Source organism: Semicossyphus pulcher, unplaced genomic scaffold, assembly GCF_022749685.1.
Source record: "Semicossyphus pulcher isolate SPU_LCO1_2020_fin unplaced genomic scaffold, fSemPul1.0.p SCAF_4, whole genome shotgun sequence".
Lineage (NCBI taxonomy): Eukaryota > Metazoa > Chordata > Actinopteri > Labriformes > Labridae > Semicossyphus > Semicossyphus pulcher.
The window spans coordinates 24,127,308-24,150,207 of NW_027211715.1; the positions used below are offsets into that span (position 1 = coordinate 24,127,308).

Sequence of the window (22,900 nt, forward strand, 5' to 3'; positions counted from 1 at the left end):
TAGTTCCCTAAGCTTTTTCTCCTTATATAACATATCTGCTATAAGATCCTAGTTCAGTTTATGCATACTTCTGGCTCATTGCCTCGAGCTCATGCCAGTCTTTCCACGTTCTCTGCTGATGGCTCTGAGCACAGCTGCTTCATTACTGCAGAGAAGGAGTCTGCACACACATGGTCCCAATTGTTCGTGCACATTTATCTCTAATGCATCAACAGAAATCTTGCACGCTGCACGTGTTTGGGATGTTTTTGGGAGTTAAAATGCACTTAGATTGTGACAGCGATTATGTCTCACAGCTGTGCGTGAAGAGGAGGAGAACTTGAACAAGCTGGTGCAGGTAAACTGCTGAATCATGAAGTCAGAGACTCGGTTTTAAAACAGAATCACAATAAGTCAGCGCAGCAGCTGGCACGGACAGATACAGGCTGGAGTAATCATAATAATTGGGCTAATTTTCAGTTATTAAACTCACTCCACATGACTGTGATGACACATCCAGTCCGTGCCGTGTAAAAACAAACACCTCTCCTCCTAGAGAAGGGAGTTCAGCTTGATACCGACGTGTAAATCTGATTAAGTTATTTGCAGAGTGTTTGGTAACAGAAGCTTTGACACTTGGCTTTTGCAGGATTAGAAATACTTTTTAGTTAAGGAGCGAAGATCCTTCTGCTACTACTAGTTGGAGTTTATCTCAGGAAGTCTCCTCCTTCTATACATTTCTGCAGGATGCAGGATATCTGACACCCAACTGCCAAGCCCCCTTTTTCTGCTTTAAGAGTATTTACATCTGACTTGTTTTGCGTTCAGGGGACATTGTGTTCTTTTGGCCCTGAAAAGTAAGACGATTGGGAAATACGTCCAAGTCAAAACTTACTCGTCTCATCAGCTTAACCCCACCATTGTTTTTGTCCTCTGCAGCTCTGAGAGAGCTACAGTATGTGCTAATCTCGCGCTCCTTCCAAGAAAAATACATTCCTGAACGCAGCTTTCATGTTTGTCACATTATGAAGGAGAGAGTTTCTCCTTGCAGACCTGGCAGACAGCCAGCTCTCCCCGCCGAACAGCCCGGCCACGTGCACGTCGCATGGGAGGGGAAATAGCTTGCATATGGCTTCTACGCATTTAACACAGGAGGAATATATTCACACTGTCTGGCAAATGCGCGGAGTGTTTGAACAGGTAACCACAGTCTGAGCCCACTGGAGCTACAACTGGTTCATTCAGGCCTCTGAAACGGCCGGCTAATAAAGATTGAATTTTTATTAGTTTGATAATGGAGTAAGAAAAAACTTGCACATTATCTGGAGAATGTTTTGTCCCTCAGCTAATAATATTTTACTTTGCTTATCAAGTGTTGATGTTTTGGAGATACATGTCTCACAGGAGTGAAATGTTTTACTGAAGTCAATCAATTCTTTTTAATATAGCGCCAAATCACAACAAAAATGTCCTAATGAAACATATGAAGCAGGTGTGGAGTGTGCTCTCTGTTAGAGACACACAACATTCATCCACAAAGTGGCAAAAAAAAATGTCCTAAAAGGCAGAAACTTCGAGCAGAACAAGATTCATCGGTGGACGACCATCTGCCACGACCAGCTGGGCCGAGAATGTCGTATAGAGAAAGAGACACAAAGAGGGGCACATTCATACTTGTCATAATTTATTCTTGTTTAGTCTTGTATTATATTTATTTCATTGTTCAGGAATCATTCCCTGTTTTGTTGTGATGTTCTTCTTCCTGCCTTTGTGTGTTTTCCCGCCTTTTTGATTATGTGCCCCGTCCTGATTGAGTTCACCTGCTCCTTGATTGTCTCACCTGTTCCTGATTACCCTCACCTCCCCAGTGTATTTAGTCATCAGTTGTGTCTCAATTCAGGGGCTGCAGCCTTCAAAGAACGCGGGCTAAGAAGGATGACTCATTCGTAGTCTGCGTAGACCGCTAAGGCTGAACTGAAATTAGATGGTCTGGTCTACGGAGGACTTCCTGTTTGCGTCACCAGTTGTTCCTGCCTCCTGACGACTAGCAACAGATAGCTAGCGTGCTAACTAGGTAACACAACTAACGTCACGTAACTTAACCTTCTATTTTAAAGATAATTTCAAAGCCCCTTTCGTTTTTCACCGTCACTAGCTATTTGACTGAGTTGAAACCAAAAACGTTGACATTTAAAAGTGTATTCCTTGTCCGCCATCTCGTTTGAATGGGCACGCAATGATTCTTGGGATATGTCCATCGGATGCATCCTTTGTGGCCCGGAAAAAGGAGGACGCATCTGAAGAAGCCTTCGAAGTGGGACAGCCTTTGATGCACCGCTGTGACGCAATCGGCCTTCAAAGCTTTTGTCTTCCCATCTCTGTTCGTCTTTTGTCAAACCAAGTCACCCGTGTTTCCTCCAGTAGACTTAGTTAAGATTGACTAATTATGTCTGGAAATTAAACCTAAAGGGGAAAAGGCCTAATTCATCATCTTTTGAACTTTGACATCTTCACACCAGAACTAAATTACATTTTACTCAATGTGTGCCTTCAGAAATGGAGAAGCGGTTCTGTTTACTGTCAGAGCAGTGTAGACAGAGTTTAAAATAAACAGTCTGGATAAGTTGCAAATGGCTGGTAAACAAAGAAACCATATCTTCTCTAAATGTGTTGTTGATTTAAGGGATTTAGCCTCTGAAATCATCACCGTTGTTTTATGTGTGACAAAATCAAGCTGTGGCTTGCGGTGACGCCACCTCAAGAAACTGAAGATGGATTTATTTGTTAAAATTCATCACATCATGCATTTTGGGCCCAATGTGGAGCCTCCATTGTGCTGAGGAAGATTCACAAACAAAGAGCGCCATTGGGCCTGAGACAAAGAGAGACAGATCATAAGCAACACAAAGACACAAGTAGATTTTGTAGAACCCTAAATTACAAATGTGGGAGGAGCAGACATGAACAAAAGCGGCTCTTTTTGTGTGTTCTTTGGGGATGTTGTTTGTCCCCTCACGGTATTTTTCCCCCTTCCAGAATACTCTGGGGAGCGGCTTGGCGTGCTGCTCTCCGCTGCCTGCTCCGTGACCCCTCTGAAGTTACACTGATTTCCATGAAGTCTTGAGAAGGGAGGGGAGCTGCAAGCCGATCCCCCTCTCCCTTTAGAGTCAACAAGGTGTTGATCTGAACCAGCGCAGACGTCCTGATGTCACGGCGCGTACGTCCAGGCTTGTGGGTGTCATGTTTCAGAAAGACTCACTTCTTTGGTTGGATCATCTGCTTGATGTTGACGTCAAAGGGTTAATCTATGACACACAGTAAGTTCACCACTGAACACAGAGCAGAGAAAGTTTCCAAAGAGTTAGCTTATGGGATGGATATAGGATTCATCCCCTCATCAAAAAACAACTGCATTTCTTTATGAACAATGAACTTTAGAGATGAGTCAGAATCAGTGGAAGAGGAGGCTCTATTTGTTGGCCTTGTTAGTGCCATGTATATGAATATAGTCACATCAGTATTTATGTCTGTCCATGCATTACCATGAATGTAGCACAGACATTCATGTCCCCCCTCAGGATTAATTGTAATCAGCCCCATTGCTTTTGCTGCTAATTACTTGAACATGCTAACATGCTTAGCTAAGGTGGTGAACATGCTAAACACTCTTCCTTTGTTAAAAATAGTTGAACTTAACTTCAGTACAAGTCCTTACGATCCAGTATAACAACATTGGGACATATTACTTTGTCATAACATAATGCTTGAATTTCGACCCTCTTGCACATAAATCTCATTCCATCAGAGCTAGCAAGTTTATGCTACATATCTTGTGCTGTGCAGAGGATTGTGGGTCAGAATAGCCACACAAAAAAAGCATATCCAGTCATATTGAATCTTTTTCGATTATACTAAACAGTATGGAAGTTATTTGAATTATGGTTATACCTGCTTAGCTTTGGTTAGCATTTTTTATTGTTAGCATGTTAGCAGTATGCGTTTAGCACTTAGCTCGAAGCTCTGCTGTGCTTTAGTGCAGCTTTACAAAGTCACCAACATAGCTGTGGACTCAGTCTTGTTGTTTTATGTTTAAGAATGTAACCAGCCATCCTTTGAACATTGAATGTGGCTTACAACTAAAGAGAACAGTTTCCACTCTTCTCCATCACTTGTTGGTTTTCTCTTTCGCTTTAGGTTAGCGTGCCTGCTAAGTTTTTACATTTGAAACCTCCTTTGTTTTCACAGCGTTGTATATTATTATGACCCATGACAGGAAAAACACAAGACACACAAAGACAGAACAGAGACTGAAGTCAACAACTTGTCGGCTCTAAAGACAAAACAAACTGTATTTGGCCATGAATGAATCTGCACACTCATCCCTGTCCCCGCATTCACCTCCAACACATAATTAAGCCTTATGATGTCTTCGAAAACAACCAGCTGATATGTTCTCCCGTTCAGATGCCTCAGCGTTTGCTGGAAAAGTATTTGGTGCTTGTTTTGGTTTGTCTGCCACAGTTCCCTCCTCTCTCGCTGTGATCTGTTTGGTATGTAAGCCGATACTGATTTTAAATGTGGGACGGAGAAATAAATCACAACGACATACCTCCTTCCGGCAACCTTGACAAGTTGTCTCAGTTCACTTGGGCCTGATTGTGGAAATTTATATTCTGGCTCCAAAAGTGAGTCAATCCTACGCCAAATAAACACGTGTACAGCCTTGTACGACATTGGTTTTGGTCTTTAACGCGTATTAACCCATTCATGGAAACCTAGATTCTTTATTTAACTAACTAACTAACTTGTTTCAATTATATCAACACTAAAAGTTATGTATATTTAGGGGGGGTTGCCACTGTGAGTTAGTTTGGTGCCACAAAATAACAGCAAAAATCTGTTTGTTTCACAGGCTTGACAGTGTTACCAAATTATTTTTATAAATTATTTTTTCCAACATATGTAAATCTCATATTTTCTGTCAATCAGACGTATAGGATCACCAAGTGGAAGGTTCATGGCACAATAACACAGAAAATTGACTACATCAGTCAGGTCAAGAACTGATTGTGCTTATTTTGCGCTTATTGGTAAAGACAGTTCAGTCTGACTCATTCCTCACTGATGTCCCCTTTTCACTATAAATGGCGACATCAAGGATTAAACCTGATGACAGACTTTGGGAAGTCAAGGAAAATGCTGACTCCAACATTAAAGGGTGACTTGTATAAGGGAAGCGGGAATTCATTTTCACACCCCAAAAACAGGAACATAGTTTGACGTCTTTGGCATTGACCGCATTAGAGTCCCTGTCATGTAATGCCCGGAAACTTCTTCATTCATGTGAAACAAACACAAGTTGCTCATGTGTATGAGTCACCTGATTGCGTCCATAGAGCCACATCAGCAAATATGTTAGAAAAAATATTATTACTTAAAAGTAAAATCACATAAAGTCATTAAACTTTCATCCTCACCAGGAAGCTGTCGGCCTTATGTCTGAAACTAAATATGCTGTCATTACATCCTGAACATTTAGCATACAATATGTTTGTAGCGTTGTGGCAACAGTCCAAGGAAGATCCTGTTTCCACATGACAATACCACCATGCACACAGCAAATATCTATAAAGAAATGGCTCTATTTGTCTGAGTGGAAGAACTTAACTGGCCTGCACAGAGCGCTGAATTTAACCGTAACACCTTTAAGATTAGCCTCACTGGGGACTTACCTCACCATGTGCAGAGGCTGAATAGGAGCGAACTGTTGTCCAGAGACCAGTTTATTCTGTTAAATCATGGACCCAACATCCCTTATAGTATTATATTTACCCATATTTAATTGTTTAACAGTGATTGTGTTCTGAACACATTGGAGAGATTGTGGGAACATAAAAATCACACCTGAAACATCACATAGTTTTTCTTCAGTACACACGACAGAAGCAGTTACATACACTTGGGACACACTACTTAACATGAAATTACGCCTGGCACTTTTGCCATGAGTCTGTAACCTATCTGCGGGTCAATCAATTTGATACATTTTCCGCTGCAGAGGATTGTGGGTAAAAATAGCCAAAAAGCATGCTGCTAAACATACAGCAAGATATGATCGGATGACATCCTGGTATTTTTGGCACACTGCATTTGACAGACATGTACTGGGACATACTAAACCCTTTCTTGCATAATATAACTATAGTATGAAAATAAGAATGCACCCTTATTTCCATGAATACTATCCCAGAGCATGCTGGGAGTTTCCTAAAAAAAAAAAAAAAACTTATCACACTCTGAATCTGAAAACAGTGTGCAGTGTTTTGCTCCGGTTTCTTGTCGGCACCAGATGTTTTCCTGCAACGGAGTGCAACATGCTTTGAGGTATTTCTCCTCTTGTTTGGTGCGTGTGTCAGAGACTTCACCTAATCAGCAGTGACATTGACATATACCCCGCTGTATTTAAATAGCTACTTAGTGTTCAAGGACACTTTATCATGGCACACTTTTATGAGCTGCATTAAAAGTATTAAAAAAACTTTTTGTTTTCTAGAATCACTGATTGATTCAAGTTATCATATAAACCCAAATGTTCCTGACACACTGGAAACACACGTGCAAACACTCACATTCAGTGGCTTGTTTGTTTTTCGAATCTTTGCCATGCAACCACCTTGTAATCGATCTGCCTACAAAAAACGTAATCAGTACACCGTCACAGGACTAGTTCTAACTTGTCCAAAATGTTGTGCAAAGGAAACACTCTGTCCCTGTTTGGCTCATGTGATTATGTTAACCTAATTTAGCTCCGAACAGAGACTTCAGAGGAAATTGACACTGATAGTCAAAGACAGTTTTTGTCCAGACGAGGTTTGTCTGCATATTCTTGAGGCGGAGATACAAACAGGATGTACAACATTTCTTGGAACAAAAGTGAGACCAAGTTGCCCTCCAAAGTTTCCCAGGTTTAGCCGTTATTGAAGAAGACAGAGTTAAAGCAGTTACATGTTTGGATTTTGAAAACTGTCTCTACTGTTGTCACTCAGTTTTTGGCCTTTAATTGTCGCCTGTGTTGTACGAAAGAAAATGAAAGAGTTATGGGTTTATATTTTTATTTTAAGGTGAAAGGTCCCCGTCTCTGTTCTTCTGTTTAGCTGTAAATTTTATCCTCTTCTTAATCAGGTCAAGAAAACAGATGTGCTACAGGCTCGTTGTATATTTCCACCTTGAATCTGGGCCACAAAACAACCAGAGGCAACACTGGAGGTATGCAGGTTACAATGTGTGACTATCGGGACTGAGGGAGGAGTTTCCTTCCAAAATAAGTTTCTGAAAAGCATGAGTGTTGCTGGAGGATGTACTTAGATTGTTTACTTAAGTGCAAGTAATATTCCACTCTGTGTAAATACCCGATCACAATTAAAAGTCCTGCATTGGAGCCCTTCTTTAACTATCTTATACTGTAATATACAGCAACTTTGATTGAAGTTATTGTGAATTAATCTTCTTCAAGTATTTATTGATTAACTACTTTATTGTTTGCTGTTTAAAACTTTTGATGATATTGAGACTTAAATCAGTTCCCTAAAACCCAAAGTGAGATCTTCACAGAGCTTCTAAAATAACCTTATTGAAATAACTACATAACACAAGCAGCAAAAACTCTCATTTTTTATCATTCTTGCCTTTTTTTAATGAAATAGACTCAAGCTATTAATATAATTGTTAATGAAGTCCATTTATTTCCATCTTCCATCGTCCTTCTGAAATGTAGTGCAGTTAAGGATAAAGTTGCGGGAAAGTACAAGTACCTTTAATTTGTACTTAAGTGCTGAGTGACATGTCACCAAGTCTGAATGTAGAAGATGAGTGAAGCCTCTGACTGACAGATTATAGCTGCATAATTATATTAAAGGAAACGTCCTGATCCTCAAATGACTATGCTGTGATTGCAGCGGCACATTTAAGGATACAAGAGATTAAAGCCTACTTAAAGGGAGTTTGCGGTTTGCTTTTGTGGTTCACGTCAACAGTAACTTAACACTGTAGCATATTATATTAGATGGAGAACTTTGATACAGAAATGAGCAGGTCTTTCTAAGATGTACTTAATTTAGTGACACAGGTTAGACACACCTCCAGGATGACAACACATGATGACACCACCGGGGCATCACAAGGTCTGTGCTAAAACCTCAGATACTCAGATACACAGCTATAGAAATATAAAAGTAAGGATACAACAAGGCAAGATAAATGTATTCATATTAGACATTTCATACCCAAAGGCAACTAAAGGTGCTTTACGGAGTACGCAGGCCCAAGAACCACAAGAGATTTTCAGCAATAAAAGCAGCAAACAGGCAAACATATAGAGTAAACACAATAACAACAAACAAATTGATTTCAAATTAAATTAAACAAGAACAAACAATGGGTGGCCCGGTGGTGTGGTGGTTAGCACTGTCGCCTCACAGCTAAGGAGGTCCGTGGTTCAAATCCCAGTTTCTAGGGGGCCTCTCTGTGAGGTGAGTGTGCGCGTACACTGTCTTCCCGCAGGTGTACTCTGCCTCTGGCCCCAATGACAGCTGGGATAGGCTCCAGCTCCCCTGCGACCCTGATCAGGATTAGCTGTATAGCTGATGGATGGATGGACAGACGGACACGATAACACAGAAGTAAACCCGCTATCTGAGCTATAATTCAACCCACCTGTCTGGACGGGCAGGTTCGACAACAGCCGAAAGCAAAGTTACAAGACACTTAAAAGGTTAAATGAGTCATTCCGGTTAACTCAGATCACCAGTTTAAGCATCATAGAACAAACAATGAGGATTACAGGAACATTGTGGATGTTGCAGCATGGGAAAGTTACAAAACGTCACCTCAGTCCCTTTGTAGGAACTGAAGGTCACTGTGAGGTCACTGTGGTGAATAGCAGAACAACCCCAGGGTGTCAGACGTCCTTAGAGTCTGAGGAAATTTATGCAACTTTGGCTCACATTTATCAACAAAAAGAACGTTAAATCTATTAAAAAACCACTGACAGTTTAATCTAGTGTATGAAAATGAAGGTTAAACACCTTTCTGGAGTAAACAACTGAACTGAATCCTTAAAAAACCTTAATAAAGCTTTCACTGTTCCTTCTTGTCCATGTTTAACTGTTTTCGGGGTTCAACCAGTTCTTTTAGGGTTTGTTTAAGTAGTTTAATGTAAAGAGGAAAGTTAAGGTGAAGTTCAGAACGTTAAAGGAACACCACGTTTAGCTTCGTGTATTACGTGATGTTTTTCTGCTCTGTTGTTTACCACAAAAGTCAACACATTACATCATATTTTTAAGGACAAGGTGAACTTGTTTTCTGCTGTATTAGTTTTAATAACTGTCCATATCCATGTCTGCTGAAGCCATGTACGTTGGTATTAATAGTCTGAAATCTGAACTACCTGTACGTGTCAGGCAATAATGAAAATATAAATAACAGTAAACTAAGACTATAATTTGTGAAAGTGTTGATTTAATTAACATTTAAAAGATGAGATGCCTCCCTCCTTTGTCGCATGTCGTCCCCTCTCTCTCCCTGTTTCCACCATCCACTGTCCTCTCTCTCAATAAAGGCATAAAAAGGCCAAAAAATCTTAAAAACAAACAAACAGATTTTGTCTTTTTATTTCTACACGGTGAGAAGCTTGGACAGCTGGACAGACTGAGTACTTTATAATCGTCACACTGATACATGACCTCTTGAGTATGTGCGGCCATGACTGACCTCCGAGCGTCCTGTGGTGAGATGACAGAAGAAAGCCTGCCATCAATGAGGTTTAATTCTCTCGTTTGTTTTAATAAAGATGAATGCTGCTGGCTCAAATGTTTCATCTTATTACTGACTTTTCTATGGTGCATCTCTTAATTTATTCTTGGGTTCATAAAAGTGCCAGTTTGCCTGAATTGAAATGAGTGCACTGTTAACGTCTTTATGTATGTTTAACGTTTCATCTCAACGTTTTGTTGTGTTTTTGTCCTCTTTCAAACAAAGTATAAGTCTAGAAATCTACACATTAAAGAAACTGGAACCACATTACGTCTGCTGTATCGTGTTGATTCAACTGATTAAATTATCAACTTATCTATGACCTGATTCATCGTTTTAGCATTACTTCAGATAAAATATAACCAAACATTTAAAAGCAAATTGGCCTGCCATCCCGACAGAATCAACACAACACAGATAAGAAGGAAGTTCTTTTCTGTTGTTGTGAAACTCTCGTCCTTCCTCTCACAGCACTGAACAGCTCTGTTTTCAGCTTTGAGACCGTTCAGTGAAAAAAACCCTTCAGCTTGGCCTTCAGCAACTGTTGTTATGTGTTTACATGTGACCAAAAATATCTTGGATCCTCGCTGAATATTCATGTAAACAAAGTGTTCAAGAGGACACCGGTGAGATCCACTCATCAGCTGGACTCAGTGTGACGGATCATTGAGTGGTGAGAAGAGAGTTTTTAACCCTTCAGATCCCCTGACGAACTTTTCTGGGATCTCAGGATGTACAATTCAAAATGTCATCGGACTCCACCCAAATCCTAAACATTTGATTGTACGTCTATGAGACGCTCGCAGTGTTTACATCATTTATAATGGACCACAGTAGAGCCATACCTCCCTATTCAGCAAGTGTGGCCGACTTTAAGGGCAAAGAGGGAGTGTAAGAAACATTTTTATCATTTGTTGGTTTAACATTATATGTGAGATTTTAAGTTGCTTATGAATATAAAATCATAAGGATTCATAGCTTTTATGCGGAAACCCTAAGCGGACATGCATCCATGCATTTTAATTACTCCGTTTTCCTGTGATAACAAGTTATTTCTGGTCATTTTCTCAAGATCTCGACTTAATGATCTTGTTATCTCGATAACAACGCTTCACCACTGTAACGTCAGATGATCATACCTCGTATCCCCAGAGTTGCAAAAGGACAAAACAAACATAGAAACAGGCTTAGCTTAGCTAATTAGCGTGGACAATGGCAGCATGGCATGTCGGGGTCTGTAATGTCACAGTGACCAGCCTGTTGTTTTGTTTTGTGGATCACCAGGAAATGATCCTGTTATCACGAGAAAACCAGCTTTGTTTTCCCGAGAAAACAACCGGAAATTACTCGTTATCACAGGAAACAGGGTTATTAAAATGTCCACTTGGGGCTTCCATAGTTTTGCACAGTTTTCAGGAGAACTACTTTTTGTACAAAATTGAAAATATACAAGAAATGTCTTTAAAATATCACTAAAGTAGTTGAAATGATTCAGTCTTTTAGGAAAATGAAACACCCCTGTCTTTGTTGAAAAAGGTCTTAAAGGTCACTTCAGTCACACAAATACATAAAGAGATACCTGTTGGTGAATGTTACAGGATTCGTCCTTATTTTAACCTTGTTGAGTCTGAGTATATTGAACTTAAAAGTCACTTACAGTTTAATCTAGTGTGTGAAAATGAAGGTTAAAGACCTTTTTGGAGTAAACAACTGAACTGAATCCTTAAAAAACTTCCTTCCTAATCCTTAATAAAGCTTTCACTGTTCCTTCTTGTAAGTTCCTTTGGGGTTTGTTTAAGTAGTTTAATGTAAAGAGGAAAGTTAAGGTGAAGTTCAGAACATTTAAGGAACACCATGTTTAGCTTCGTGCATCACTGGATGTCTTTCTGCTCTGTTGTTTACCACCAAACTCAACATGCTTGACGCTTTAAGAGGATTTATTGTTAATTTACTGTCTTTTTTGATAGCCTAGAATGCATTTGTTATCGCAGAAATACACAATAAAAATATTCTTTATTGTATTTTGACATAATTGGGTTCTGACCTAGACAAGGAGCAATAACAGCACCAAGAACATTTGGATCATGTAGGTGACAATATCAGAAATGTGACTTCAGGTTGTAATTATTGCTTGGATCCACTGACTGTTAAGCCTCGCTCTTGGCAGTGATGTAGCTCTGACTCACACTGTTACACATGATGTGCCAATCCACTGGCACGCAACATGCTAAACACACACTCTCTGCTATTTCCCTAACAAAGTGTGTGTGAGAACTGAATGAAAGGCTGAAGACAAACTTCATTTTGAGCTTTTTTTTATTAGAAAAATCAATTACAAAACTTTGGTAAGATTGTGAATCAACAGTAACATTCGTATAAAAATACATTCTGTTTTTTTCAGTGCGTGACACCGAAGTGGCACAGCTGACCCTGAAGACGTCTTTCACGCTCCTAACAGTTTTTCTTTTTGGAAGTTGAGGAGTAAAACATGATCCTCGAGTCAGTTTTTGGAATGTTCCTCGCACACACACACACATTTCAGTGGCATCTCCAGCTTGAGGCTCGATTTGAACGGCACAGCTCCGAGGCATCTGGCTCCCATCAAAAGCTTCGACCTCTTCTCTTCCTCCTCTCCTCCTCCTCCTCCTCCTTTTGTTTAGCAGCTGGGAGAGCTAATCTATGAGCCTCGTGCAGCTTTATAAACAAACTCATCCTATTTAATCACCGCGTTAAAGTAAACAACCACAGCTATGTGACATTTAAGTGCGTTAAGCTTTCCATTAACAACACTTCTCTTGGAATTCCTCCTCTTACAGCTGAAGTGTTTTTGTTCTTTCTGAATACATTCAGGTCTGTTCGACTGAGAGAAACTTCCTGAAACTCTCCTCCATCTTCGACGGCAGATAATTAAGGCATACGTATTTTTCCCTTTTACATATTTTGACCTACATGCATTGAAATACATCTGCTGACTTGACTTGTCCACCTTCAGATACAGTATGTGCTTAAGTAACAGTAAGAAGTATCACAGGCACACTGCTGCACAGTCACACGATGCATAGCAATGGAAGTTGTTAAAGTCCGCTGTGCTGTCAGGACGAGGAGAGCTGGAAGCTGAAGATAATAATTGCACTTTAAACGCCACTCAAAGCTGACAATGTGCTTCGTAAACACGTGTCAACTCATCAAGAGCGCTTTTTTCAAACATCTGAACACCAGGTGCAACTCCAACTCTCCACCTGACAAATATAAAGTGATCCCTCCCCCGATATGTCCCAAAATCTCAAACATCGCTTCACATGAGGGGATTGTTGATTGGGAGGTATTTGTAGCTCGCTCCACCGGGAGCCGAAGATCACTTGGGGAGGACAGGAACTGATGTGGAGGGGTTGCTTTCCTCGCAACAGAACAGGAAAGCGTCCACTTTCCTTTATTAACTTAAAAACAAAGTGGCAGCTCCTCCACTGAGAATCCAGTTCCTGTGAGCTCCGTCTCCTGACCTCTCCGCGGCGCTCTAGTCCCTCTCCTCGACTCTTGGTGGGACCAGTCACCATTTATCAGAGAGAAGTAATCCAGGAGTGAACAAATCTCTTGATTCGTTTCGTTAATTCATGTCGCTTGACGCTCAGGCGGGGCTCATGGTTCAACACGTCATGCAGCGGGGTCTCATGTTTATGGGCTGAGGGTTGGGGTCAATCTGTGGGCAGGAAAGAGAGATATAAGATTTATGACAAGGAAACAAACTTTTCCATCTTTCAAAATAAAAGACTAAATAAATAGTGGGAGTGGGAGGGTGTCAGGTTCAACATTTGATGACTCACCTCGCAGTACACCGGCGGGGGTCTGAAGCGAAACTCCTGGACGAAAGCCATGAGGGGGCGCTCAAGGATCCCGCTCAGGTCTTCGGCGGGTCGTGGGACCACGGCGTTGTTGCGCTGCACGGCCTCCTCCTCCGTCACCACGGAGCTGTAATCTGGAGGAGCTGCAGGGAAACAGGCAAGATTAGTGCACTGGTCTGACTCAACAGAACAAAACAGGTCCAAACACCGAGCCGCTGAGTCATCAGTTAAAACTCTTAAAACCCCCACGTAACATTTACTGCCTTTTGCACTAACAAACACTGATCTGATCCAACATGAAACTTTTGTTTTGAACATGTTTGCAGCTGAGGGAACAGGCCCACTAACTAACAGAGGTAAAGGACAAAGTAAAAAAACAAACTCTTTGGCCTAAAAGCCTCTGGAGCTGCTTTATAAATGCTCTGCTCAAATAAATCACGCTCACTTCACTCTTTAGTTCAAGATTTCAAAACAACACTGGCTTTGGTTTATAAAAATAATCAGAACAATAATGAGTCTGTGCTGCTTTGCACACTCAGGGTGTCATGTGTTCTCATCTACACAGCCTGAGCACTGAAAGTCGGCAGTATTAAATGACACTTACGCTCAGGCTGCTCGGGGATGGCCATGCGCAGCCACTCCAGGTTGACGCTGTACTGGCTGCTGACGCTGGAGGTCCTGCTGCCAAACGGGTGGAGGGGGATGGTGCCGATGACGAGCGGCAGTTCCAGACACAGCTTGGATGTCCCGGGAACATCGACACAAACCTGGTCAGAGGAAAGAATAGGAATATTTAGTAACATCATTAAAAAAAAAAAAAAACAGCCATCATGAAATAGGGAGCACATCATGACTGAGCTCACCTTGAGCATGTACTCCACTTTGATGATGCGGCACTGCAGGATGGAGGGGCCCACGGGTGGGATCTTGATGGCGCGACCGTGCCACGTCTCCCTGGTTCTGGCTCCCACGATATCACCGCACAGCGTTCCCACCACCGAGCGCTTCTGCTTCATGGTGCCGCGGGCGATGAACGTCTGCGTCTGCGTGATGTAGGCTTTGGGAACGACTGATCTGGAGGTAGAGTTGTCGAACTCGGCAAAGACAGGAATCACCTCACCTGCAGAGAGGGAGAGCATGTTAGAAATCAAACATACTTCGAAATCAGCCTTTGCTTTTTTAAGAGGAGGTGTTTTTAGGGTCGACACTCACCTGGTGTGTAGCCTTTGCGGTCAATCTTTGCAGTTACAGACACCTGTCCAAAGTTGCGGTACCAGGCTCGTGCCATCTTGTCCTTTGTTCCAGCCTGTGGTGCCTGGGAATGATGAAAACAAATAATAAGCACAGTTCCCTAAACATTATGCAGTGCGTAAAGATAATTATGAAATGTGGGGGCTGAGATGCTCACCAGTAAGGCAGGTGTGTTGATGTCGATGGGCTCGATGACAGTAAACTCCTTCTTGATCTTCTTGACGGTGGCCCACGGCCTGTGGAGCTTCACTTTCACCCAGTAACGGATGCTGCCGTGTTTCCCCTCGAAGGAGGTGACCAGCGTCTCCTCTGGGAGCTGGAAGCTGAATGGATACTCATGTCTGCCGGCAGGAAGGACGGTCATTTCACCGTTATCTGAGGAGAGGAGGAAGAAGGAGTTCAGGACAGGGAGTGTAACTTCACCTGAAAGATGACTAGTTTGTGTATCAGGAAGTGACGCATAAAGTAATAAATCAATCAATGCAGCATAATGACACAATAAAAGTTTCTTTATCTTTACTGTGAATGAGTTTCTTCTTTGGTTTAAGGTGATTCATGAACAACAAGAAAAGCCAGCAAATAAACTTTGTCTGAAGAAGGAAAAGAAGTTCTTTTAAACTCTGCTCAACTCATGCAAACTTTAAAAACAATCAAACATCAGCGTTCTTTAGCAATCCTTAGAAATAAAGTTTTTAGTGTGCGAGAAAGAACAGATCTTTTAAGCAAGACTCTTGCTGAAATAGAAATCTCTCTGTCTGAGTGCAGTCACATGGCCGCTGTGCTTGCTCAGAGGGGCGGTTCCTGCTCCATTGTGCTGACTGAGAACATGTTTTCTTCAACAACGTCTCGACTGCTCTGCCTTTTTTTTCTCTCCCTCCCTGGCTGCACAGATCCAGGAACACGTGTTTGTGTTTAACAGCCTCGATGTGTTGTGTTCCCTTTGTTAGCTGGAAGCTCCGACTTGATTTCAATAACAAAACTGTCACTGTCAAATCCTCTTAATGGGTCAAAGCGGGCTGTTTTTTGTGCACGCCAGCAAAAAACTTTCTAACATCAAACATTACTTTAAATTTTATACTTCCTAAAACTTTTTGCAAACTTGTTTTTGTAAAACACCAAATAAAGCAGTGAGACTGAACACTGCAGGAGAACAATAACTTGTCGAAGCTCTGGCTGTGGATTTCCTGTCTGCACTTTAAACCAAAACAACTCAGTGCCCAATGAATGAAGACAGAAATCAGAGGCTCTCCCTCAGAGCTCAGGAGAAAAACAACTCCTCGAAGCAGCCAGTGCTGCTTCTTTCAACAGATGTTTTCACAATGAGAAAGAAGTGCAAGGGCAGTTGTTGCAGCTTGTTTCCCCTCTTACTTTTTACACTTTCATACAGATTATAATAAACAACAAAACTTCTCTACTGTAGAGATAATAAACCGTCCACAAAAACTTCTACTGCCAATGAATGACTGGATCTCTGAGAGCTGCTTTGGTGCATTTACTGCATGTAGCTTTTACTGTTTTCCAAGAAGTGTCCAACAAAAACAAAAAAGAATCACATCAACTTAAATGTGACTTTTGTCTCATTCACAGGAATGATCCTATCAACTTTGCATCTATCTTAAAGTATCAAGAAGATTATAAATCAAGTCATAGGAACATGTCCCAGATGTGAGAAGAAAAGCAAAAACCACCAACAATTTGACATAGGAATTAATAAAACCAGGAAAAGCAAGTTTAATTCGCGTACTAAATGTTGAAAACAACACTATACTCAATCTGTAGACAAACAACTAACCCTGCTCAAATAAACCACTTTCGCTATTGTTTCCTTGCCATGGCATCTACTCAATGACTTGATCTTGTTTTGCTCTTTCGATCCTCAGCTTGCAGACAGTTTGATAAGTTTTCAGACAGCCTGCCTCCTCCATGCTCTCCCCCATCACCGAGCCTGCAGAGCGGACTAACCTGCCTGCAGCAGCACCTCTCTCCGGTTCAGGTATTCCACTTCGTCGCTGTAGTTCTGGGTGTATGCGGTGCTGGAGCCGGCGGACCGGGACTCGGTCCAGTGCACTTTAGCGAACCCTTCGGCGTGGAGCTTCAGGGACTCCACCTTACTCTCCCCGGACAAGTCCAGCACCACCCGACCGGACACCACGTCCCCGCTGCTGAACACTGGAGGACTGTCCACGTCCGGAGAGTCGAAGACGATGTCAAACTTTTTCAACTTGTCGAAAATCATTTCTGCAGGATGCGTAAGTCCTCTTAAAAGTTAGAGACTTCTTTGCTCTTGTTCCGTAGTCCTTTAAGTCGACCGGAGAGCGTCTTCAGATGTCTTTTGTTCCTTGTTTAAAGCTCAGACTGCTGATTACTTTCGACTTGCAGCCCTATTTTGAGGCTGTGGAGGTGGGCGGGCCGTGATATTATTATGTAAGGCTCAGGAGAGGGTTGAAGGCGGATGCTGCCTTCAGGTGCTCCTACTTAGCACCGACTTATCAGTACTAAAGTTGTAAATAAGACATTTGGCTACTTTATTCGGCCAAACTTCTCAGTAAAGTTGCAAAGAGTGAGCAGTACAGTTTTCAGGTCTACTTATAACACTGCAGCAGCTGTTTGTGATGAGAAATACACTTTCACACAGAGAATGGGATGTGAAATCAGATGCAGCATTATTTGTATAATTTTACACAAAGGACACATTTTTCATCCACCAAAAAGTATTTTTTTGCTGTATTTTCTGATCCACTTTCAACTGTCACTTTATCTGTGTATTTAAATGGTATACTCTTCACACCTATACTCTTAAACACCTACAAAAACATGTCTGGGCAAAGCCTTGAACCGAAACCACCTCAAGAGGCCATGATTACCAACACAAAACCGTCATAAAGTGTTCACAAAGGTTTATGACGGCCCACATTTCTAAGAGTCACATCTTGACAACTTGTGTATCATGTAGAATCCCCACTTTTAACTGAAATTTACAACTTATTTGGGTTACTCATGTGCAATCCTCTTACGGTACCCATATTTCCAGGCTGAACTTGAAAGCAGCTTAAAAAACATGCAGACTGGGTGTGGAGGCAGCAGTGAGGAAAACAGGCCCTGGTGATGATTGATGGTTACAGGTTCTTAGAAGAAAACAGGCTTACTGGGCATACCTCCCTCTGATAGAGATCCGCCCAGCGCAGCTCGGAGAAAAATAGTTTCACTCTTGACCAAAGTTGTTTACTCCACTTCTCCCATGTCGCTTTGAACATACTGTTACTGTACACGGCATGCCCACAGCACACATGGAAAACACACAGCTATGCAGCCAAGCATGCAACTTATGAAAAACAAATTTACTACATTCAATATAAAGTGATAACGCACAGAAATCACAGGGAAACTACAATTGTGCAACAATGTTAACCTGCATGAATCAAAGCACTCGTGCAGCCTCTTCTGAACTTACTGAATTCACTTCCAACATATGCAAACAAAGCAGAATCTGAACAGGGTTGATTTTCCTTCTGTCGCAAACTCTTTTGCAATCAATAATCTCAGCAAACACTGCTTCATCTCTCGACTGGCTTATGGTTTTCATTCAATTTAAAGACCTCGGACAAAACTCAAGTCTGTTCTGAGAAAAACAAAGTTGTTTACTCCTTTGTTCCCTGGGATCATTTCTAAGCTCTGCAGTGCCCCCGACTGGCGATGCGCAGGTAGTGTGCATAGCAGCCGGACTGACAGGATGCTTTCACACACACAGCCTGAACATGGCTGGAGAGGTTTGTGAAGCTGGGAAAAAAAGTTGTAAGACACTATTTAGGTAGTGCTCACTGAATAAAAGAGCATTATTAGGCCTCTGCAGGGGCTCGCCAACTCTGAGTATCCCCTCTTCAGCTTGTTCAAAAGCACAAAGTACAATGAGGATTTCCTTTGTGACACTTTGTCACAAATAAGGTCCTAACTAGCAGCAGAACTCAGCCATATTTTGGAGGTCAGTGGTCCACTTTGTCATTTTCTGCTTTAAGTGCGTTCAGGAAGCTCCATCCTGGGTTGAAATAAAGCCTAATACGCCACCTGCTGGTGAGCAGAAGTAGCAGCTTGGCTCTTGTTCTTGAGTCCCCTGCTTGGTTCTGATAAGAGGAAAAAGTCATTCCCTGCACAGAGCCGTGGGCCTGATAACCGCTCCTTGCTGTGCAGATGACTCAGTATGATCAGCCTAATCGTGTCTGCAAACACGTTTACTCTGCCGCGGACTAAAGTAAACCTATTTATCCACGTGAGTTTCTCTTTGTTTACCCAACAGCTGCTGAGTGCACAACACAGTAGAGCAAATATTTACATGAAAGCCCTGTATACTTTGGAGCAAAGAGGAGCTTCAGCGTAAGTAAGTGTACTTCTGCAGTGGTGTTTGCAAGAGAAACACAAAACTGGAGCGACTCCAAAAACACCAACTGAACTCTCCACTAAACAACAAACTGACCCTCAGATACACGCCTGCTTTTAAAGGGAAAACAATCTGTCACAAAAAAAGACATGTTTATGGAAAAGTGGAAGAGAAATTAGCTGGAAATGAGACCATGTTGCAAAATGAATGGAGAGCAGCAGCAGGCTGTGTGGTGGAGGAGAAGGGCAGGGCCAAGAGGGGTCCACGTGGTGTTTTCTTCGTTGTCAGAGCGACAGAGGCTGCATTTTTTAAACAGCCCCCTCCCCTACCTCCCTTCCTCCTTCCTTTCGTTCTCCTCTGTCTTTCATTTTCTCCTTTTTTATTGACTTAAGTGAACAGAACCAAACACAAAATCCTCTTCTTTACTTTTTCTTTCTTTTTCTTTCTTTACTCATAGCATGCACAAGCGTACAAAAGTAGACCACGTCAATTAAAATGAATCTGTTCCTGTGGGAGTTTGGGGTGTTTATATGTGTATATGAGAAGGTTGAAGCTCTGCAAAAACAGTTAGCACTGTTGTTTCCAGGACAGATTCTGCAGATAGCACTGGACCGCACAGGATTTTGATCTTACAGATATTTCAAGGTCAAACAACCCTGAACAGGCAGCAGCTCTGCCAAATTTCTAACTCCTATTCTTTAATACAGAAACATATTTCTAAAATGAGTTTTGATTGTTTTCAAATAGTTTCATTTGACTCGGTTCTTTTATTATCTTATGGTATTTAACCAAAAATATAAAATATGAAACAGCAGTTGGATAAGAAGCATTTGAACGCACCGTGACAAGTTCAGAGTTCAACAGTTTTGTTTGAGTCTTGATTGTGAATCACTTCTGGTGTGTAGCAGTTTTCTAAACACTTACCACATTAACAGCCTATTTAATTATGTCAAAGAGCATGAAGAAACAAGCTGATTATAAGGTTGATAAACTGTTAAGTGCATGTAATTTATATTCACAATGAAAAGCTTTTTGTAGATAATTAATAAAATGTTTACTTTTTCAGTTAGTCTCTGTAGGTCAGTTAAAGCTCTGATAATAGACGGCAAATTACATTTTAAATAATTTGTACTGTATGACACACAAATAACTGATGGACATCTTTTGGTTGCAGCCCATTAGTAGAGCATCTCAGTTAATGGTTGATGTGTTCCTTTTTTGTATTCAGAGTTTAAATGTGGGCGGGATATTAACATACAAAACCGGCCTCTTGCCCCATAGTTAACCTTAAGCGGATACATGATGCAGCAAACGACGAGGGAGTGACAGACTGTTTGATTGAATGATTTTGCACATTTGCAACAAATTCTGCTGTTATTTAAGACTTTACAGATGGACCAGTGCAGAGAGTCAAACCAAATTAACCGTTTACAGAACATCTAATGAAACATTAACCTCTGTCTACAGTTCATTTACTCGGCTACGATGGCCTATATTCTCTGCCTGTCTGGTTTTAAGATGCCTGGTTCCATCCACAGCGGGGGAATTTCACACTTTACAGTGTTACATCCTCTATAACGTAGCAGTAAACCTCTCAGTGTTTATTTGGATTCTGCACTAATGGATTTCTGTATAATGTTAGTATTGCGTTATCTGGCAGATGTATCTAGGAGCCGGTGTCGGCTTCTCTCCTAGGTTTCCATGCAACACATTTGGCCCAGGTGGCTTCATTCTGCAAACTGCAGCAACTACAAGACACAGAGACTACCAGCTGGCATATGGCACATCAGCATTCTTACGCCTCATTATTCAGACTAGTAAGAGACATTTTTCATCCACCAGCACAGTACATGCTGGAATATACAGTTACTATGTATACCACAGCGGAACTACAAATGATGGATGATATCTTACAAGAAAATCACACTGAGAGCACAAAAGAAAATACAAAAACTACAACAAAACAGGCGCAAATTATATATTTTCCAGGAGGCATTGTTCTGTGTATTCTTAGTTAGGTCAGATTTTATTTATAGCCACCTTTGGACAACTGCAACCCCAGTTTGATCCACGCAAATAAACTCTTTGACCAGTCCTGTTTGGCTACAAAAAGGCACCTATTTAGCTTAAGTATAATGTAAGAGGTCAATGTTGAAAAAGCACAGGATTTTATCATCCTGTTTATTTGCAAGTTTCAAACAACAAAATTCTGAAAATGGAAAATGGTATAATTACAATGTTAGAAGCAACCTTTTGCAGCTTTACTTGGATTGGTGATTATACAGTCTGAAACACAATATTCATTTTCACACTGCATAATAACTATCCATGGGATTACCCCACTGACCTCGGATCAGATGCTGCCTCTTCCTGAAGTACGTGATCTTGGAGGTGTAGTCATTGTAGACAGAGTTCATGCCGCGGTTCTCCAGCCAGTGTGCTGTGGCCACCCCTCTGCCCTGCACCTTCATGGAATGCACCCTGGTGTCCCTCCGGAGCTCCAGGACCACCAGGCCAGACACCACCTCCCCTCTGGTGAATGCTGCATCCGCCGCACCATCCATCTCAAGCGTAAAAGACTTGATGGAGCTCAACGTCATCCCTGAGTGCAGATGGAAAAAACTGTAAATAAAAACACACATTTTGACAAGGCTGAAGGAAAATCGCCTCCAAAATACCCAGGATGCACAGTTATTTCAGATGTATGTCTTCAACTGGGTTTTAGGTGCTCCAGCCATCCGCAGGCATATATCATTTCAGTATCTAGGGCTCCTGTGGACATCAGTGCCCCTTAAAACAAGCACATTACCCATGACTTCCTGATTTTACATTTTAAATTATAGTAAGCAATGTTTATGGACTACTTTTAAATGTATACTTTACATTAAACAGAGTTTAACGTTTTCTTCTCATTTTCTTTGAAAGAACAAATCACCAATTATGGATCAATAAAGTACATCTATCCATCCATCAATCCATCTATCTAAGATCAAAATTTTAGGGTGGGGTTGGGTGGTTCCATTCCCACCCACAGCTTTGAAAGTATTTGAAATAACACCATACACACACCCTTTCATTTCATCGATACACATAAGATGTGAACATATTTAGTGTAAAATAAGCTAATAAGCAAATAAATTAAATTCTACTTTCAACAATGTGTAAATAATGTATAATAGCAGTGCTATGATTCGTTGAAATAGCTGCTTTAAAACAATGCTGGCTGATTATTATCTAGTAGCGTATTACGCCAAATTTACCGTTATTCGACTGGTGTCTAAATTATCGTGAGTTTGAAAGCGGTTGTCAGCCAATCAGGATTGAGAACCGAGACTACGTTTAATGTACAGTTGATAACGTTGAGCTGACGTTAAAAGTCTCAAACTCACCGGTAGGACAGGAGCAACGTAGCGTACCTCTGAAAAACAAAGTTTACAGTTGAGGGGCCGAACTCAGTGTTTACTCCGACTAGATGCTCAATGGAAGCCCAGCCTTTTAAACCGTGGCAAGTTTCAACGCCCAGAAACAGGACAGCTCTCTGTTTTACACCAATGATAACTGGCACGTGCGAGTCACGCCCGCCCACTAAAACAGAGTAGGAGGAGGAGGGGGACAGCGCGTCGACTGACTGTTCATCAAGTGACAGAAA

The 22,900-nt window shown here is 41.5% G+C and overlaps 1 protein-coding gene across 3 annotated transcripts; it reads right to left on the reverse strand.

The window, feature by feature from the left end:
- Positions 1–12,103: 12,103 nt before the first annotated feature.
- On the reverse strand, positions 12,104–22,707 carry arrdc2 (arrestin domain containing 2). Of its 3 annotated transcripts, XM_069680252.1 has the most exons (8): positions 22,641–22,707; positions 21,599–21,853; positions 15,037–15,254; positions 14,841–14,943; positions 14,492–14,748; positions 14,233–14,395; positions 13,611–13,771; positions 12,104–13,486 (listed from the first exon to the last, which is right to left on the reverse strand). In XM_069680252.1, the coding sequence occupies exons 2-8, from the start codon at positions 21,849–21,851 to the stop codon at positions 13,433–13,435; spliced, it is 1,209 nt and encodes a 402-aa protein (XP_069536353.1). In that variant the 5' UTR covers positions 21,852–21,853; positions 22,641–22,707; the 3' UTR covers positions 12,104–13,432. The 3 variants fall into 3 exon arrangements, with proteins under 3 accessions (XP_069536353.1, XP_069536352.1, XP_069536354.1); XM_069680251.1 differs by lacking the exons at positions 21,599–21,853; positions 22,641–22,707 and adding an exon at positions 16,842–17,222; XM_069680253.1 differs by lacking the exons at positions 21,599–21,853; positions 22,641–22,707 and adding an exon at positions 16,842–17,222 and having other exon boundaries at positions 15,037–15,302.
- Positions 22,708–22,900: the final 193 nt, after the last annotated feature.

Bases quoted from the DNA above. Each gene is read 5' to 3' on its own strand.
- arrdc2 (XM_069680253.1), bottom strand. From the start codon at position 17,115: ATGATTTTCGACAAGTTGAAAAAGTTTGACATCGTCTTCGACTCTCCG. The intron at 15,303-16,841 runs GTTAGTCCGCTC...GTCATCTTTCAG, and splicing joins AGAGGTGCTGCTGCAGGCAG to GTGAAGTTACACTCCCTGTC. The intron at 14,749-14,840 runs GTGAGTGTCGAC...CCCTCTCTGCAG, and splicing joins CCGCAAAGGCTACACACCAG to GTGAGGTGATTCCTGTCTTT.